The sequence below is a fragment of the Manis pentadactyla genome, chromosome 2, assembly GCF_030020395.1.
Source record: "Manis pentadactyla isolate mManPen7 chromosome 2, mManPen7.hap1, whole genome shotgun sequence".
NCBI classification, from domain to species: domain Eukaryota; kingdom Metazoa; phylum Chordata; class Mammalia; order Pholidota; family Manidae; genus Manis; species Manis pentadactyla.
The window spans coordinates 79931261-79953345 of NC_080020.1; the positions used below are offsets into that span (position 1 = coordinate 79931261).

General features: G+C 34.5%; 1 protein-coding gene across 3 annotated transcripts in view; it reads right to left on the bottom strand.

Moving 5' to 3' along the window:
* TENT2 (terminal nucleotidyltransferase 2) overlaps nucleotides 1–22085 on the bottom strand; it is a 75344-nt gene that overhangs the window by 49150 nt on the left and 4109 nt on the right. For 2 of the 3 annotated variants that reach the window (XM_036914153.2, XM_036914152.2), the window contains exons 3-5: nucleotides 20004–20152; nucleotides 19724–19813; nucleotides 16963–17200 (exon numbers count right to left, since the gene is read on the bottom strand). In XM_036914153.2, coding sequence (XP_036770048.2) covers nucleotides 16963–17200; nucleotides 19724–19813; nucleotides 20004–20140 — 465 coding nt within the window. In that variant the 5' untranslated portion in view covers nucleotides 20141–20152. Of the gene's footprint in view, nucleotides 1–16962; nucleotides 17201–19723; nucleotides 19814–20003; nucleotides 20153–21480; nucleotides 21529–22085 lie in introns of all 3 variants that reach the window. The other variant, XM_057494022.1, reaches the window with a different exon arrangement.

Genomic DNA, 22085 nt, shown 5'->3' on the forward strand with positions numbered 1-22085 from the left:
CAAATGCCTCCATCAGGTTTTCAGTCTCTCACTTGCCTTTCAATCTCTCCCCATCTAGGCCTTCTTCAAATCCATGAATAGGCACCAGTCTCACCCACCATCTAGAACATTTTCTTCAATCATGTTTAGAATATTCATTTTAAGAAGGCAGAGGCAGTCTGGGAAACTGGGCGATGAATGGGACATAATTTTTTAATGACCCTGAATACCTCTCCCCTCAAAACAGACAGTATCTAGGAAAATAAAATGAACAAATCTAACTAAACCAAAGAGAAATAAAACATGACCAACAGGGGCAGAGCCAAGATGGCAGCATGAGTAGGACAGTGGGAAGCTCCTCCCAAAAACATATATATTTCTGAAAATACAACAAAGACAACTAATCCTAAAAGAGAGACCAGAAGACACAGGACAACATCCAGACTACATCCACACCTGTGAGAACCCAGCGCCTGGTGAAAGGGGTAAGATACAAGCCCCGGCCCGGCGGGACCCGAGCACCCCTCACCCCAGCTCCCGGCGGGAGGAGAGGAGTCAGAGCGGGGAGGGAGAGGGAGCCCAGGACTGCTAAACACCCAGCCCTAGCCATCCGCACCAGAGCACAGACACAGTGCATGCGTGGAGTGCTGGAAACTAGGGAAACAGGACAGCAAGACCTTTGAGCGGGTCCCGAAGCCAGCACCCCTGTGCCAAAGAAAAGCGAGTGCTTTTTGAAAGTCTTAAAGGGACAGGGACGCCACAGCTGAACGGAAGCATCCTGGGTCACAGTCCAGCAGCTGAAAATTCCAGGGAACTCCGGGTGCACTAACCTCCTGGGCAACAGCTCTGAGACCCCTCACGGAGGTAAACAGCCAAACAGCCCCCCGTCTATTACCCCTCCGGGGCCCCGACATAGCAGAGCAGCAGCTTGAGGCTGGCCACGCCCACAGCAAGGGAGCTTCCTCCATACCTGCTGGGCAAGATACAGAGACCCAGTCTACACACAATTGCCCAACACAAGCCAATAGGGGTCGCAGTTGTCCCAGTAAAGAAAGGCCAGGACAAAGTGGAAAGCCTTGGCTCTCCCAGCTGACAGAAAGTCAATAGGTCACCATTGCACCTATCAACATTAAAAGGCAAAAAAATTTGATCCAGACAAGACTAACCCAGACAGCTTCGGCATCTGCTACATCTTCCCCTGAGAAGGAACCCGGGGAGATAGATTTAACCAGTCTTCCTGAAAAAGAATTCAAAACAAAATTCATAACTATGCTGATGGACTTGCAGAGAAATATGCAAGAACTAAGGAGGGAGAATACAGAAATAAAACAAGCTCTGGAAGGACTTCAAAACAGAATGGACGAGATGCAAGAGACCATTAATGCACTAGAAAACAGAGAACAGGTACACAGGGAAGCTGATGCAGAGAGAGATAAAAGGATCTCCAGGAATGAAAGAATTTTAAGAGAGCTGAGTGACCAATCGAAACCAAACAATATCCGCAATATAGGGGTACCAGAAGAAGAGAGAGAAAAAGGGACAGAAAGTGTTTTTGAAGAAATAATTGCTGAAAACTTCCCCAAACTAGGGGAGGAAATGGCCTCTCAGACCACAGAGGTACACAGAACTCCCATGACAAGGGATCCAAGGAGGGCAACACCAAGACACATAATAATTAAAATGGCAAAGATCAAAGACAAGGACAAAGTATTAAAGGCAGCCAGAGAGAAAAAAAAGGTCACCTACAAAGGAAAACCCATCAGGTTATCATCAGACTTCTCAACAGAAGAGAATGAGCTCTTTATATATTTTGGATGTCAACCCTTTATCGGATCTGTCATTTTCGAATATATTCTCCCATACTGTAGGATATCTTTTTGTTCTACTGATGGTGTCCTTTGCTGTACAGAAAAGAAAGGGGGCATTATGAATAGCATGTATAGTGTTGGGGGGGCACGGGGAGGGCTGTGCAACACAGAGAAGACAAGTAGCGATTTTACAGCATCTTACTATGTTGATGGACAGTGACTGTGAATGGGGATGTGGGGGGGACTTGGTGAAGGGGGGAGTCTAGTAAACCTAATGTCCTTCATGTAATTGTAGATTAATGATACCAAAATAAAAAAATAAAAATAAAAATAAGAATAAGAATAAATAAATAAAAAAACATGACCAATAAATATGACACAATTAATTGACTATGTATCACTCACAGGCAAAGTAAGAAGCACTGGGACCAAACACCTTTAGCAGCAAGTTCCACATCATATCAGAAACATTAAGAGGAACAGGCGGAAAGGGATTTGGGGCAGTCTGAAGCCAAAACATCCATGAATCAAACAGCCTCCAGGTACTGAGGAGTCCAATTCAGTGTAGAATGTCATTGGCTACAATTCACAGGTAAATGCAAGAGTTTCACAGTAAAATCAGAAATTTCAGATCTAAGTGAAGCACCCGTTTAAGACAAAGCAACACACCAAGCATAAACTGCCAAGATGTAAAATATAAACAAAGCAGTACACAGCTATTTGGGACAAAGGAAACAACATCTAGAACTAGAAGAATTCTGACTCCCGGAGGACATTTGACAATGCCTCCAAACATTTTTGGTTACCAAAATTACAGTGGGTGGCAGCCGGGAGGCACCACAGGGTGGTCACTGGCAAGTAGTAAGTAGAAGCCAGGCTGCCACTGAACATCCTATAACAAAGAGGACAATCTCTCACAGCAAAGATTATCTAACCAAAATGCCAATATTGTAAGAGTGAGAAATCCTGCTCTAGATATAAGAAGCTAAGAAGAAGAGAAATGGTCTCAGGAAGTATATTTCTTAAAACTACCTAACAACAGAAAAGGATTCCTAGACCCATAGACCTAGAAAAGCTAGCCTGCCCAACCCTCCTCATCTAAAAATAGTACAGAAAAAGCCATCTCACCTAAACACAAATAAGAGAAGAGAACTGGGATCTCAGAAAGAGGGGTGAGAATGGGAGGAAGACAGAAAAAAATTTGGACAAGTAACACCTAAACTGGATTATAGCCAATTCCCATACCAAGTTTTATAAGAAAAATGAGAATAAACAGAGTAACATTTCTACAGATAATAAAGCACACCAGAAAGCCAGAAGTGTCCACAAACTAATGGAAATTTTAATGTAACATATCAAACCAAGGTTTTTTTCTCTTATGTTTTAATTTTCTAAAAAATAACTAAGTATATATACTAGTACTAGCAAAAAACAATTGGAAATTTACATTTTAAAAAATGATAATAAAACATGAAATATTTAGAAGTATATATATACCAAAAGATATACAAGAACCTATACACTGAAATTACTGAATAGTGATGAGAGAAATTAAAGACCTGAATAAATGGAGAGATATGCCAGGTTCGTGGATCAGAAGACTATTATTAAGATGTCAATTCCCCTGAAACTGATTTATAGTCAATCCAATCAAAAAAGGGGAAAAAATTGTGTTTGTGTGTGTGTGTGTATGAAAGCCTAGTAGGCTCTAGTAGGCTTGGCTCTAGAAATTGTGAAAACAATTTTAAATTTTATTTGTAAAGTCAAAAGACTGAAAATAGCCAAGAAAAAGAATGAAAAAATTGGAGGATTTACCTTACCTAACTTGTAGACTTACTATATAGCTACAATATAATATGGTACTGGCAAAGTGATTAATAAAGATAACAAACCAGAACACTGAAATAATTACAAATAATATGACACCTTTAATATGCTTCAAACTAATGAGGAGGCATGTACAGATGAAATAAGATTGGTCATATGTTGGTAACTGTTAAAGCTTAGTGATATGAGGATTTACAATACTATACTTTTTGTATGTATTTGATATTTTCCATAATAAAAAGCCAAAAAAAAGGCATCCAAGTTTATAAAAGATTTGTGAAACATTTCCACTAAAAGTGGTTATTTTCTAATTTTAAAAGATGCTTGAATGATTTTTTTTATTTACCTAGAGCAGGGTTGGCAAACTATGGCACTTAGACCAAGTACTGTCTCTGGACTGTCTTATAGGTCCAACAAGCTAAAATGATTTTTATGTTTTTAAGCACTGTTTAAAATACAAAGAAAAAAAAATAAGAGACTGAGACCCCATGTAGCCCATATGTCTAAAGTATTTATTATTTTGCTCTTCACAGAAAAAGTTTTGCCAACCCCCTGACTTAGAGAATCAATTAGGCGTATCAACACAATCCTAGAAGTCATAGTAGGTATTCAACATTTCTTGAATAACAAAAAGAAATAAATTTCTTTACTACAATGCTCAAATGAAATTTACTATATTTATAAAGTTCTTTCACCTGAATGACCATGTTCATGTAGAAACAGTCAGAAGTGAAAAACTCTGATTATGTGTAAAATATGAAATTTCACATATTTGCTCCTCTCTGTTTTTTACATTCATGGAAACATATCTTCTCTCTGAAGTACTACTATAATGAAGATCTAATAGAGTTTTATATATTTTCCTCAACATCTAGCCATTTACTTAGGGATTCACATTATCAAGTTTTGTTATTATATCCTTGAACAGAAGACAGAGAATAGAGTCCAATTAAGACAAAAACTCAAAAGAAATACACACACATACTGAAATAAGACTTCTATTACTTAAATTTAAAGAAACATTTTAGGAGATAATTACGAAAAAAAAAGTAATGTATGCTATGAAATCTCCTTGGCTGAATATCAGGCATCAAATATTTATATCATATATGTAATAGTAAGCTGGCTATGCATAATGACACTTCAGTAACTTCACTTTTGTTTCATTCAGAAGCAAATATTTCCTTATCATTATTTTTAAAAAAGCAATTCCAACAAGTATTAAATAGATTACTCTTAAAAGTTTTCAAAATTTCTACAATACTACCTGTTCAGCCTGCCTGCCAAGACCTATTACATTAAAATTAATTGTAGTAGGTATCTCCTTCTCACTATATGTAAAAGTTGTATCTGTTAAAATTATAGAAAAAGATTTACTTGTATTTTAAAATATAAAATTAGTATTTATGCCAAATATATATGTTCTTTTTCCTAAAATTATAACCTGTCTGCAAAGTCAGACTCAGGTCAAATTACCAATAAAGTTATCATTTTCTGAGGTCAACAAAACCATTAAGGACAAGTAAAGTATGGATTTGGATTCAAAAAAGTTTTAACCTGTGTCAGTAATAAAACCTTAAGGCCCATCTTTCACATTGTATTCTCAGCAGTTTCTCCATCTGTCCCTGTTAGCGTGGCTCCCATAAAAAGAAAGTGAAAAAAACCTCTCAGCTGGGTTTACCAAAATCTGATTATATTCTACAACATATGAAAAGTGGTAACAGGCATTTGGCTAAATATAAGTACTATCTACAAACAACAAACACAAATTAGCAGTGAACTTTCAAGACAGAAGAAAAAAAATGAATATAGTACAGAACCAGGTCACTAGTTCATAAACATTTCAACAAAAATTAGCAACTCCTGAGGCTCTCTCATTACCTTAATCTTAGTTACACATGTAACTAGAAAAAGTTGATACTAATTACTGAGCAAAATAAGGCTAGATATGTAAAGAAAATATAAATTCATTCTTGATACTGAATTTCCTCTCTCTTCAAATTAAAATAAAATAGATCAGGAAAATGTCATGCTGAAAATGACAAACTCCTTGTTAATGTATTATTATGTTTTTGTATGGGCACAGTGTAGAGCCTTCTTAATTTATAAATTGGCATGCTGGTTAGGCAATATAATTACTGATTTCTTTCCCAGATGTGTGATTGCCTTTAGGCACATACTAAAAAGCAAGAAATAATATGGCCAAGAAAGAACTACCTAATAAAAGAAGGATGGAAAACAAACAAACAAAATAAGTTTTCACTTGATGTTTTGTGCTGAGTCCTGGTCTACAATTTCGAGATAAATTTACATCTTAGTGGCTTTCAAAACTTTTTTGACAGACAACATACACTGTATGAATAGAGCCCTAGGGATCAGAGCAGACATACATAAAATAGAGAAGAATAAAACAATAGGAAAAAATAATGAAACCAGCAACCAGTGATTTGAGAAAACATGAAGCCCTAGCCAAACTTATCTAGAAAAAGAGTATACACATACACAAAACCAGAAATGAAGAAGGAATAATCACAACAAATACCATAGAAATACAAAGATTAGAGAATACTATGAAAATTTATATGCCAATGATTCAGACAACCTAGAAGAAATGGAAAAATTCCTAGAAAAATACAGCTTTCCAAGACTGACCCAAGAAGAAACAGAAAATCTTAACAGACCAATTAACAGCAATGAAATTAAGTTGCTAATAAAAAAAAACTCCCAAAAAACGAAATCCCAAGTCCACATGGCTTCACAGCTGAATTTTACCAAACATTTGAGGAGGAGCTAATACCCATCTTTCTTAAAGTATTCCAAAAAGTAGAAGAGGAGGGAATACTTCCAAACACATTCTATGAGGGCCAGAATCACTCTAATACCAAAACCAAAGACACCACAAAAAAAGAAAATTACAGACCAATATCCCTGATGAACATAGATGCAAAAATCCTCAACAAAATATCAGCAAACCAAATTCAGAAATACATCAAAAGGATCATCCATCACAAACAAGTGGGATTTCTTCCAGGGATGAAAGGATGGTACAATAGTCATAAATCAATCAATGTCATATGCCACACTAACAAAAGTAAGGATAAAAACCACATAACCATCTCAATAGATGCTGAGAAAATATTTGACAAAATTCAACATCCATTCATGATAAAAACTCTCAACAAAATGGGTATAGAGGGTACATACCTCAACATAATAAAGGCCATGTACAACAAACCCACAGCCAACATCCTCAACAGCAAAAAGCTGAAAGCTTTTCCTCTAAGATAGGGAACAAGACAAGGATGTCCACTCTCACTACATTTATTCAACACAGTACTGGAGGTTCTAGCCACAGCAATCAGACAAAACAAAGAGATAAAAGGCATCCAAATTGGTAAGGAAGAAGTTAAACTGTCATTGTTTGCAGATGACATAACTATTATTCATAGAAAACCCTAAAGACTCCACCAAAAAATTACCAGAACTAATAACTGAATTCAGCAAAGTTGCAGGATACAAAATTAATATACAGAAATATGTTGCGTTTCTATGTACTAAAAATGAAATAGCAGAAAGAGAAATCAGGAAAACAACTCCATTTATGACTGCATTAAAAAGAATAAAATAGCTAGGAATAAACCTAACCAAGTAGGTGAAAGACCTATACTCTGAATAAAACACTCATTAAGAAATTAAAGAAGATACCAATAAATGGAACACTATCCTGTGCTCATGGATAGGAAGAATTAATATATTTTGTCAAAATGGCCTTTCTGCCCAAAGCAATTTATAGATTCAATGCAATCCCTATCAAAATACCAACAGCATTTTTCAATGAAATAGAACAAATAGTTCTAAAATTCATATGGAATTTTTTAAAAATTGGAACCACAAAAGACCCCAAATAGCCAAAGCAATACTGAGAAAGAAGAACAAAGCTGGGGGCCTTAGGCTTTTAGCTCTACGACAATGCTACAGTAATCAAAACAATTTGGTACTGGCACAAGAACAGACCCATAGATTAATGGAACAGAATAGAGCCCATATATAAACCCATGCATATACGGTCAATTAATATATGATAAAGGAGCCATGAATATAAAATGGGGAAAAGACAGCCTCTTCGACAACTGGTGTTGGCAAAACTGGACAGCTACATGAAAAAGAGAATTGAAAATGGATTATTGTCTAACTCTATACACAAAAGTAAACTCGAAATAGATCAAAGACCTGAAATAAGTCATGAAACCATAAAACTCTTAGAAGGAAACATAGGCAAAAATCTCGTAAACGTAAGTATGAGCAACTTTTTCCCAAACACATCTCCTCGGGCAAGGGAAGCAAAATAAAAAATGAACAAGTGGTACTACATCAAACTAAGAGGCTTCTGTACAGCAAAGGACACCATCAGCAGTGCAAAAAGGCATCTTACAGTATGGGAGAATATATTTGTAGATGACTCAAACTGGTAAGGGGTTAACAAAAAAAAACAAATAACCCAATTAAAAAATAGGCAAAGAACCTGAAGAGACATTTCTCCAAAGAAGACAAACAAATGGTCAACAGACACATGAAAAGATGCTCCACATCACTAATCATCAGAGAAATGCAAATCAAAACTACAGTGAGATATTACCTCACACCAGTTAGAATGGCCGCTATCCAAAAGACAAGAAATAACAAATGTTGGCAAGAAATGTGGAGAAATGGGAACCCTGGGTGAGAATGTAAACTGGAGCAATCATTGTGGAAAGCAGTATGGAGGTTCCTCAGAAAAATAAAAATAGAAATAACATTTTACCCAGCAATTTCATTTCTTGGAATTTACCAAAGAAAACAAAATCCCTGATCCAAAAAGACAAATGCATCCCTATATTTATGGCCACATTATTTACAACAGCCAAGATATAGAAGCAAAAAGTGTCCATCAGTAGATGAATGGATAAAGATGTGGTACATATACACAAAATCATTAAAAAAAAAAGGAAATCCTGCTATTTGCAACAACATGGATGGATCTAGAGGGTATTATGCTCAGTGAAATAAGTCAGGTGGAGGAAGACAAATACTGAATGATTTAATTCATTTTTAGAGTATAAAAACAAAGCAAAACAGAAGGAACAAAATAGCAGTAGACTCAGACACTGGGAAGGGACTGGTGGTTACCAAGAAGGAGGGGTTGGCGTGGATTGGTGGGGAGGATGAGGGGCATAAAGGGGCACAATAATTTGTAATTATAATATAAGTTGGTCATGGAGATGGTACAGCATGGAGAACATAGTAAATGATTCTGTAACATATTTCTGCATTGACAGATAGTAACTAGAAGGGGTGAAGATTTACTATGGGTAACTGCTGAACCATTTGTTTTACATTTGAAACCAATATAAGATTGTATATATGATACTTCCCTTAAAAAAAAAAAGAGCCGTAAGAATAAATTTAACCAAGGAAGTAAAAGATCTATACATTGAATACTATAAAATACTGATGAAGGAAATAGAAGATGACAAATAAATGGAAAGATACTCCGTGTTCATGGATTGGAAGAAATAAAATTGGTAATATATTCATAGTACCCAATGCAATCTACAGATTTGATGCATTCCCTATCAAAATTTCCACGGCAGAAATGGAAAAAGCAATCCTAAAATGCATATAGAATAACTAAGAACCCAGGATAGCTACAGTAATCTTGAGCGAAACAAAGCTGGAAGCATTACACTTCCTGATTTCAAAACATATTACTTATCTATAGTAATCAAAACAGTACATACCTGCATAAACACAGACATAATAAAGGCCAATGAACTTAACAGAGTGCCCAAAAATAAAACCACACATAAACAGTTAATGAATAATGACTACACAGTGGGTAAAGGATAGTCTTCAATAAAATTGGGAAAACTGATCAGGATATCCTGATGCAAAAAGAATGAAATTATACACTTACACCATACACAAAAATCAACTCAAAATGGATTAAATAGTTAAATGTAAGACCTGAAACTATAAAACTCCTATTAGAAAACATAGGGAAAAGCTTCTTGACATTGGTCTGGGCAATGATTACTGGATTTGACACCAAAAGCAAAAGCCACAAAAGCAAAAATCAGTAAGTGAGACTGTATCAAATTAGAAAGTTTCTGCACATCAAAAGAAAAAATAAACAAAATGAAAAACCAACCTATAGAATGGGAGGAAATATCTGAAATTCATATATCCAATAAAGGGTTAATATCCAAAATATTTAAGAAACTCATACAACCCAACAGCAAAAAAATAAATAACCTGATTTACAAGTGGCCAAGGACTTGAACAGACATTTTTCCAAAGAAGACATACAAATGACCAACAGATACATGAAAAGATGTTCAACATTACTGATCACACTTATTAAAAGGCTATTATCAAAATGTCAGAAGATAACAAGTGTTAGCAGGGATATAGAGAAAAGGGAACCTTTATACACTATGGGTGGGAATGTAAGTTGGTACAACCATATTGGAAAACAGTATAAAGGTTCCTCAAAAACTTAAAAATAGAACTATCATATGATTTATTTATCTATAAATACATATAAAATGGAATATATATATAATGGGATATTATTTGGCCTAAAAAGAAGGTAATTCTCCCATTTGCAAGAGATGAACCTAGAAGACATTATGTTAAGTGAAATAAGTTAGATAAAGAAAGACAAACACTGCATTATCTCTCTTATATGTGGAATCCAAAAAAGTCAAATTCATAGCACCAAGCAGAATGGTGGTTATCAGGGGCTGGAGGGAGTGGGCATGAAGAGATGTTGGTCAGGTTACAAACTTTCAGTAATAAGATGAGTAAGTTCTGGAGACATAATGTACAGTATGGTGACTATAGTTAATAACAATGTAATGTACACTTGAAATTTGCTAGGAGTATCTCTCAAGTGTTCTTACCACAAAAAAATATGTGAAGTAAAGGATATGTTAATTAGCTTGATTATGACAATCATTTCACAATGTATACATGTTTCAAAACATCGGATTGTATACCTTAAATATATACAATTTTTATTTGTCACTCATCTTGGTAAAGCTGCAAAAAAGACTGGTAGAAGATGTGGCGACACACAGTTTATCTGAAAATCAGTGAGCTAATGCTTTACAAATATTTTAATTTATCCCCCTTTTCAATTTGTTCTGTTTCTAAATAAAGCGGGATATTGAAATTTAGGGGAAAAAATGTTTAAGATAGAGACTCTGAGAGCTCTGTATGATAACTGTCCCCAAACTGTTCCTCCAAGAATGCCGAGAGGCTCCATGAAATTTGCACCTTTCCAAAATTAAACACTACACAAGATATCTCTAATAATTCATAATCATCTGTTATTTTATCAGTACCAAGAAAACCTTGGCCTAATCTTTTCTCAACTCAAAATTCAAATAAATTACTTCAATTCACACAGTATCTTCAAACTAACCAGAATTTCCAAAGAACAGTTATGAGAGAATTCAGGAGCTTGGTTAACTCAGATTCCTCTATAGCCTCTTTTTTGTTCCAGTAACCATATATTCACTTAAAAGCTAGAGTGAAATAATAGTTCAGTAAAGGAACTCAGGTTTTTGACTTACAGAGGTCTGTTTAAGACAGCAGCTTGAAAAACAGATGAAAGATTTTAAAATGGAGAAAAAAATTTAAACTCAGAGGATATCATTTTTTAAGGTTGCAAAACACAGAATATGAGTTTCAAAGTAATTAACACTGCTAACAAAATATTTTCCTTATGTTGACTGAATCAGCTGATTTACTATTAGTACTAATAAATTTATTATTACCAAACTTAAGTGAGCCCTCTATATTACCCAGCAAATACTGTTTCAAACCTCCACTCTTGTTTCTCTGGTCAGTTTCTTTTCTGCACTCAGTCAACGTTATTTCAACCCTTCTCCATTATTCTCAAACCTGTTCATCCCACTACATGTTCTCCACTCTAAACAGATGGCCTTGCACAGTAATTCAAAAAGAAAACAGGAAGAAGCTCCTCATCTCCACTGATGTCTCCATTTCATATGTACAAACCTATACCTATCCTCTCCTCCAATCCTCCAGTTCTAAAAAGCTTTTCTTATACCCAAAGCCAAACACTCCACCTTTAGGCAGGACTCATACCCTCTCTACCTTTTAAAAACTTTATTCATGACTGCTTTGTTCTTTCTAGAATAGTCAATTCCTTCTCTCTCCATTGAATCTTTTTCATAAAAATTTATATGTAGCTAAAGTTTCTCCCACCTTAAAGAAAAAAAAAAACTCCTTTGTTCCATTTCCACCTTTAGCTCCTCCCCTTCAAAGCCAAACTTCCCAAAACAATTATTAATACTCTTTATTTCCATTTCTGTTTTCCCATTCTTTCCCCAACCTATTTCAATCAGTCTTGGATCCAAAGAACTGAGGCCAAGGTGGCTAGAGTTTGATTAGGGGGGAATGGCTGAACTGTGGTTAAGAAAAATGGGGAGAGGAGTACTTGTATGTCATTTTGGTCTTCTGCCTATGAACAGCAGTAAGCTCTTCAAAGTTTTTTTTAAGCAGAGAAAAGGGAGGAGTTAAAATTAATCTGACTTTATTGTATGAAGTTGAACAAGTGGATGTAGATGTTATTGTAGTATTCTCTAGGTGAAAGGGTGCCTTGAATTAGGAGGTACTGGTAGTTAAGACAGAGAAACTGGTGAATTTAAAGCTGTATTCGAGCAGTGGAATTGATATGATTTGGTGATAGGTTAGACTAGGTCATCTAAACCTCTGAACTTCATACTCCATGCTCCTTTTTACATTAGGAACTCCAAACTGTTGTTCCTTCTCTCTGAAGCATTCTCTCCACCCCCACCCCCACCCAACTCTTTCACTAGTTACTCCCACTCATCCTTCAGATCTCAGGTCAAACATTACTTCCCCTAAATCATGCATGAGACCTCATATACATTCTCTCATCACTCTTCAATTCTCCTTCATAGCAATTTTAATTGTAAATATATAAATAAAACTGTGATGTGCGTGATTATTTTTTTAACATTTTTTAAATTAAGGTATCATTGATATACAATCTTATAAAGGTTTCACATGAGCAACATTGTGGTTATTACATTCACCCATATTATCAAGTCCCCCCACACACACCCCACTGCAGTCAGTCACTGTCCATCAGTGTAGTAAGATGCTGAGTCAGTACTTGTCTTCTCTGTACTGTACTGCCTTCCCCGTCACCCCCGCTACACTATGTGTGCTAATGCATGATTATTTTTTAATGGCTTTCCCCTCATATACTGTATGTACACAGGTGAAGAGACCTTGTATGCTTAGCACAACATTGTAGCACATAGCACCACAAATATCTGTTCAATACTAAATACAGAATCTAATCTACTTCAGGCGTTTCTATTATCACTTTTAATGGAGGTGACATCATGATTCATCTCTCTGGCTCTGCCCTTGCTTCTGAAATATATACTGCCAGTTCAGCTACGACATGTTTTTCTACAATACCAATTAGCTTATAGACCACTGGTAAATAGGGAAATGGTATCAATTTAATGTGTCAGTTGAGGGATTTGTACATGGAGCTGAAATTGTGGAATTATAACCTTCACCATTAAGAAAAAAAGCCCTCAGTTTGGCTGCTGCACAGGCAGAAGTCCTTACAGATCTTAGTCAACTGAAAATAAGTGTCTGCATTGAGGATTCCCTTTCAATAAAGCAGACCTACAGCCCCACACAGCTCTCCGCTGGTGTATTTCCTTTTGTGTCTACCTTAATAAATAGCAGCCTCACTGACTCAGAGCTTCACTTTGAACTGCCCTGTCTCAATGCCCACTGCAAGCCAACATCTGATCTCTATTTTGCATATTTTTAACATCCCCTGCCGCAGCATCCAGCCATGCTAGCTGCCTACCTGGTCTATCCAAGTTATTTCCCAAGATATCAATTATTATTCTTCATTGTGCTCTTGTTATAAAATTATTGCAGTTTTGAGTAGACTGCTCTAACCCCGGCTTCCCATAGCCCTATATTCTCAGTGTGCAATTTACAGAACATAAGGTTTTCAAGAGCACAAATGTTATATAGCATATTCTCCTTCAGTTCCAGATTGCTCTTGACTAGTTCCTAAATTAGCTTATACACCCAAAATCTAGGTTCCTTATCTCTGTTAGTAGTCCAGAATCAACTGAGTTATTGATGTCCCTCTCTCCCACTCTCCTCTATACTCAATCACTCCAAACATTCTATCAATTTCCCTTATGCATGGTCTCTCACACCTTTTCCACTACTATTTGTAGTAACTGAAAGCTTCAGCACCTCTCATCTGAATGAATTTAGCATCTTGCAGGTTAGTCACCCATATTTCAGGCCTTCCTAAATCCAAACCAAACTCCATTATACTGCAAGAACTATCTTCCCAAAAATGCAAATCTGATTGTTATTTCTCTACTCAAAGACCTTCAATGGAATTCTGTGCATTTAAGGCCCCAAACCAATATTCCACTTTTATTGTGCACTGAAACTCTCATTCACTTCACACTGTAGCAAAGATAAACTGTACAAACTGTTGTGTACATTGGTGGCAAAGAAAGACTCTCAATAAAAATTAGCTATTATTGTCACAGATTACCTGGTATTACAGTTACTTCTAAGAATGGTATCTCCCTATCCCTGATTTTAAACATCTTAAGTTCCTCCTCTTTACATCATTAGAGACAAGGGTCAAATCTTGGGTTGTGTCACTTACTAGCCGTGACCTAGAGCAAGTTATTTAGCTTTCTGAGCCTCAGTAAAATTAGGATAATATCCATGTCACGGGTTGTTGAAAAGACTAAATGACATAGCATATGTAGAATGCCTAGAAGAGAAGAGACATCAGTAAACATTAGTTTTCAAAGTGTTCACTTAAAGAATGAACAAAGAACTACTACTCCCTTACCTTCTTTGTCCCACAACTAGTTAAGTAGAGAGTAACACTCAAAGAAATTGGTTCAACAACAAAATATATCTTAATCCCTCTTAGATAAATGGTTATTCCAAAACTGTAAGATTTAAGAGAATCTTTTTCTATACTACAAAGAAAATAGGGAGTTACTGATTTGGAACCATACTTTACTAAATGACATATACTGACTAATGTGAATTATTATTAAATTTACCGAGACTCAACATATACCTAGTCCATATATGCTGAACTAAGTTATTTAGTGCTAATACAAATACAAGCAAAAACACAGAGCTTCAATACTTATGCAAAATAATTTCCATATAAAATGAGGCTACCTACCAACATATATTAAAAACTGACACACAGTAAAAGATTCTTATACATTCATTCAAATTGATCTGATTTGATTTATACCACAGGTTCTTATGTTATAGCATTACAAGAGTTTCTTTAAAATAAAAAAGCAAACAAAGGAGAAAAAGGGAGGGGGGGGAAATGGTACTAAAACATCTCAAGTTACTTTTTTTCCAGTTTACTTTGCTTCATCCTCCCTCCCACTGGTTGCATGTAATTGCTTTTCTTACTTCATAGTTAAAAAAGAATGACAGTTGTTTTTAAATAAGTGAGTGCTGGGACAACAAGATTAACAGCAAGAGAATGATGTTGGACCCTTACTTTACATAATATATAAGAAATTAACTCAAAATGGACAGAAGACCTAAATCTAAAAGCTCTTAGAGTAACACACAGGCATTAATCTTTATGACCTTGGATTAGGCAATGGTTTCTTAGATACATCACCAAAAGCTCAAGCAACCAAGGAATAAACTGGACTGCTTCAAAATGAAGAGCTTTTGTGCTTCAAAGGACACCATCAAGAAAGTAAAAAGACAAACTACTGAATAGAGAGAATATATTTGCAAATCATATATATGATAAGGCCTAGAATTCAGAATATGTACAGAACTCTTACAACCAAACAATTAAAAAATAACCCAATTAAAATCAGGCAAAGGATCTGAATAGACAGTTGTCCAAAAAAGATACATAAATGGCCAACACACAGGAAAAGATTATCAACATAATTAATTAGGGAAATGAAAATTAAAATCACAATGAGACACCATTTCATACACAACAGGATGGCTATAATAAAAAAACAGACAATAAGAAGTGCTGACAAGGATGTAGAGAAATTGGAATACCCATACACTGTTGGTGGGAATGTAAAATGGTACAGCCACTTTAGAAAACACTCAGGCAGGTCCTCAAAAAGTTACACATACAATTACCACATAACCAAGCAAATTTCAGTCCTAGGTATTCACCCAAAGAAATGCAAACATGTCCGCACAAAAACTTGCACACAGATTTTTCATAGCAGTATTATTCAGAAGAGTCAAAAAATGGAAACAGTCCGAAAGTCCATCAACTGAGAAATGTGTAAACAAATATGGTATGATTTATACAATGGAATATTATTCAGCTCTAAAAAATAAAGAGCTGATACATGCTATGACATGGATGAACCTGGAAAACATGCTAAGTGAAAAATCCAAGCCCACACACTGTATGATTCCATTTATAAAAAATGTCCAGAATAGGCAAATCCATAGAGATAAAATAATCAACTGGCGATTGACAGGGGCTTAGCCTACAGATGTCATATTTCTCAAGAGTGGAGCAACTTTGAAAACGCAAAACAGCAAATATAAATAATAAATGAGCCAAGTGAATGCAAATATTTACATTATATTCTAAAATATCTACAATTTTTTTGTTTCACTAACTATGATGGAAGGGGAAGAGAGATGCTAATACTGTGTTAAATAACTCATTGTTCCCCAAAGCTGATAATGTCATTTTCCAAGAATTATTAAATATTTCATTTAATTAATTTGAAATGTTTTTTACCAATCATGTTTCTGCAAATCTTTCTTTCCTGATCATATCACTTTGACTACATTACTTCCTCAATAATTCCTAGATTCTCTATTTTTGACATTCAAAAACCTCACAACAAATACAAATATCCCAAAAGAAAATGTTTTTTAATGCTTTATTATTTATGGTATCTATATGAAAACTTGTTTTTCTATACTAATAAGTAATAGTTCTCTAAACTAAGAAATCAAACATTTTAGGCTTTTATGAATTAGAGAAAATTTTTCATTTCCTGATATGAAAGCTGCACTTCTAATAAAAGAAAAGTTAACTAAAATCAAAAAATCGAAGTTGGACAGAAAACCTGTGTTGAATAGTATTTCAAACAATGCAAAAAAGACATGTTCTACACAATCCAAGACATTAGCTATTTCTGATACTTTTAATCATTATTTATATTAACTTCCCAAAAGATAAAACTAAAATCAACATTATTATTACCTTATCTTTGGCCTCAGGCAGTGTGATTTCTCTAGGTTCTAAAAATGGTATTTCTTGAGAAGGTGGAGCACATCTGACTACATCTGGTACATAGTGAGTATTAAACAATGGCGGCATTGAGTATCTTCTTTCACCTGATAAAGGCACTATGTGGTTAACTACAGTTGGCTCTTGGTGAGGTGAATAGAAACGTGGCCGTTTACCATGAAGAGGAATATTTTTTTCATCACTTAATCTCCTGAAAACAAGCAATATACCTTAGTGATTAAAGATATAATTTTCTGACAGCAAATAGAAAACAATTAAAAAAATGTAAATGGCAGATGACAATACTGACTTTCTCAGCAAGGCCACATTAGCTTTATGTGAATCTTAAAATACTGATTTACAGTACAAGAGATGCCTTAGGAAAAATGTGTCATAATAATGCATATAAAAAACAAATTACATAAATATTCATTAGGGCTAGTCACCTGAATTTGAACTACTCTAATGTTTCATCTCACCAGTGAAAACTTCGCAGGAAAATTTCTATCTATAGAAAAACTAACAATAAATAAAAAGGCCAAAAATCTAACATAAGGAGGATAAACTTAAGTGAACTGAGTGGTATATATTTAAAAAAGGCTCTGTAAGTCCACCAATATTCTGCTTCATCAGTAGAAAAGACCAAACTAAGAGAAACTTACTTTTAAAGAGGCTATAAAGACATTGGACAACTAAGGGAATTCTAAAATAAACTGCATTTCAGGGAACAGTACTGTATTAAATGCTATATTTCTTGAGCATGACCAATATATTTTGGTCATTAGGACAGCACCCTTGTTCTTAAGTGGAATGCACTGATGTACTCTGGAGTAAAGTGAAATGATGTCAATAACTTTCACATGAGCTAGAAAAAAATGCGGGGTAAGGAGAGAAAGAAGCAGAAAAAAACAGATGCAGCAAAATTTTAATTGATACATCTAGATAAAGAGCATACAGGTTTTCACTGTACTATTTAAATTTTTCTAGAGGCTTAAAATTTTTCAAAATAAAAAGGCAAGGGAAAATTTGTTTAAAAGAAGTTATTTGTTGGAAAAAAGATATTTACTTCATTGATATATTAAGTAGTTCACATACATAATACTTTATGCCATAGGAAATGGTATAATTCCTTTGAAGCTCTAAAATATAATGAGTCATGCATAACTACTTGAAGTTTTTTATTATAAAACTCTTTTGGGAGTATGCCAATTCCTCTCCTTGACAGACCCACAAAATAACTGGAACTCCTACTCATACATAAAAGTGTGTAGTACTAGAAACGTATGAGTATATTTAATACTTTTTTAAACATACAAGTAATTTAGAGCTTTATGTGATGAATATCTCCTATTGAAAATGCCAATTCTAATTTTAAAAATACATGTTAACTACGAACTAATGGAATTTATTTTTCACTCATGATTCATATATTGGTTACTAAGGCAATTTCTAGAAAATAAAAATCTGAATAAAGTCAATACTTTAATCATATATAGCCTTCCACCATGACAATTTTGAAGAACTTATAGTGTTTCTAAGCATAGGATCTACTGCAAGACCATCTGGGTTTAAGTCCCAGCTATGCCACTTCTACCTGAATACTAGTTGCTTAATATCTGTGTGCTTCAGCTTTATCCTCAACATAAGGATAGGCTAACAGTACCTACCTTATAAAGTACTGTGAAACTTAGATCATTCAAGTCCTTAGAACAATGTCTACTACACAGTGAGTGATCAGTAATTCTTAAATAATGTTACATTTAATTGGACATAAAAGTTACGGAATGTTTATATAGGCTTTAAATAGTAACATCCTGCAAATATTGCCAAATCTTATTTTACTAATCACCTCTGAAGTTCTATTATACTTTGTAACACATAAATTTATTTTAATCAAACTGGTTAAAATTATTTGGCTCCTGACTTCTCTATAGAAAGCTTTATGTCATGCAGAAATTTTCACTCTAATAATATTTATCATGGAAACTTACCTGTATTAAGATTTAGATAAGTCAAATAGCAAACTTTATTAGAAAGAAGGTACTTTGGGCTTAATTGCTTCCCTTTAAAATTCATATGGTTAAGCTCAAACTCCCAGTACCTCAAAATGTGACTATAAAGTAAGTCACCAAGAAGAATTAAGTTAAAATGGGGTCATTGGGATGGGCCCAAATCCAGTAAGACTAGTATCCTTAGAAGATGAGATCAGGACACAGAAGACCCAAGACAGAGGGATGACCGTGCGAGGAAACAGAGAGGAAGCAGCCATCTAAAAGTCAAGGAGGGAGGCCTCAGAAGAAACCAAACCTGCCTACTCTTTATCTTAAACTTCTAGCTTCCAGAATTGTGAGAAAATAAATTTGTTGTTTAAGCCACTCAGTCTGTTGTACTCTGTTATGGCAGCCCTTGCAAATACAGAAAGCTATCCAACTTAGTTAAAAATCTCAATTAAAAGTAGTTTTCTGAAGAAATATAGCTTCATTCCATCTAAAACTTATAATGGTGGGAACAAATTAACAAGTGTCCCCAAAATGTTTTAAATTCATAGACATTTTTAAATCCTGTGATAGGACGCAGGTCCCAGAAAACAAATTTAGGGCAGTGTCCATACAATTTTAATACAAGATACACTGTTACATAGTTTTCACAAATGAAAAATTTTCCTTTTAAAATTATTAAATACTTACTAAGTAAATAATTTATGACTTAATAAAATAAGTAAAGAAGTACTTACTTCCTTCCTCGAAATAAAGGAGAAGTTGAGGTCTGTATTTGACTGACATTTCCATATGTCAACTGCTGTAATGACACAGCTCTAGACAAGCTACCAAAAAACAAAATAGTAATAAACATTTTTTCTTTTAAAAACAAAAAAATAATTTCAGAAAAATATTTCACTGATCAAAACAAGGCAATGAATATTTTCTCTAACTTGAAATGTTTCATATAAAAAAATCTGTCAAGCCGATAACAAAATTTAGAAATGATATGAACCAAAATATCACCATACTTACTCTGCATTCTGAAAGTTGAACTGTGCATCTACAAGCTGCTGCTGGTGTGAATAAAAAGTTGGTGACAGGGAGAAGTCATTAGATTGTTGATGGTTTGGAGTGTAAGGTGGGCGACCCAAAATTGAGTTTGGGAACATGTATTCTTCTACCTAGAATAGTTTTAAAGACAAATGATTATAGTCACAAGATTTGAACATTTTAGTATCTGCTCTTGTAAGCAATTAGTTATGAAGTTATGAATTGTGTTTGCAAAGTTACTTTTAAAAATTTAAACATTTCTCTTAAGACCCACTACAGGTAACAAAAAAACTTACTAATAATGAATTTTAAATCTAGGTTAAGCATATTATTCAAATGATACTAAAATATATGCAAGTTTCTAATTCCTGATAATTTTACCCTAATATCAACAAATCTTTTACAAATCAAGTTATCACCACATACTCTAATAATTAAAAACAAACCACCCAAGGGAGACATTTAATAAAATCTTACAGAGTTTTACATTTATTCCCAATTTAATCTATTCAAAGGTATAAGCCATCATATGATAACATGATTCCTAGGATTTAGATCTGATCAAACAAGGGAAGGAATTTGTATCACCTAATATCTGTTTATAAATTTCTAAGGTTCTTCTCAAAGTATAAATAACTTATATTAAGGACTTCTGATGAAAGAGGGTTTGTTTCATAGGAATGTATACAGGAGAAAACCCATGCACAGTAGTTCCCCCTCCATGCAAGCTTTCACTTTCCAAAGTCAACCTTGGCCTAGAATCAGATGATCCTCCTGACATATTCTGAGAAGGTCAACAGTAGCTTAATGCTACATCACAATGCCTATATAAATCACCTCATTTCTGCTTATCATGGAGGCATTTTATCGTCTCACATCATCACAAGTACAGTAATATTTTGAGAAAGACCACATTCATATAACTTTTATTAAAATATATTGTTATAATTGTTCTACTTTGTTATTGTTGTTCTCAATCTCTTACTGTGCCTAATTTATAAATTAAATGTTATCATAGGTATATATGCATAAGAAAAAAATAGTATATGTAGGGTTTTGAGGTATCCACTGTAGGCCTTGGAATGTATCTCCTGTGGATAAGGGGGCACTACTATACAAAGCTATTAGAACCATTCACTGACTTTGGCAGGGAACTACATATTAATACTCTTTAGAGTGACTGATCCTAAAAGGCTATAAACTTACAAATAGTAGGGTAAGGTAACAAAATTAAAATAGGTATTAAGTAAAGTCTACACAGTGAAAACAAGATCTCCAGACTACCTTCCCAACAGGCAATTAGAAAACTCATCTATGGAATAACTGAGAGAGAAATCATATAACATAGTCATAGTTTTCCACCAAGAAAAAGTTAAGCTTGCTACCAACCCACAATGAAGTCTCTGAATGACCCCTCCCCCCAACACACACACAGAGCTTCCAGTTAGATTTCCAGTACCTCTCACTTAAAAAGGACATCCACGGACTACCAGAAGAAAACAAAGACCTAGGAATAAACAGAAATAATCCCAAGAACAAACAAAAACCAAATCAAAATATCCATAATTAATCAAGAAGTTGCATAAATAAAACAATAATATGGTGTTTAAAAAAACAGAAAGGGCTCTTGGAAATTATAAAATTGAAAGCAGAAATATCCAGCAGAAAATTAAAAGACAACATTGAGGAAATCTCTTAGAACTAAAAGGAAAAACTGGTCACAGCAGGGGGAACAGAGAAAATAGAATGAAACTATGTGGTCCAACATCCAATATAAAGGAAGTTCCAGAAAGAACAGGGAAAATACAGAGAAGGAAATTAACAAGCCAATAAAACAAGAAAATGTCTAAAACTGAAAAATACCAATCCTTAGATTTATAGGAACCAATGGGTACAAAGCAGAATTTTTAAAAATTTTTAATTAAAAAAATAGGTCATGTTATGGTGACACTTCAGAATATAAGAAAAAGAGGCTTATAAAATATTACAGAGGAGGAAAATGTTATAAACTAAGGGCTGGTAATCAAAATGAATTTGAATTTCTCTTAACAACAGTGGAAACCA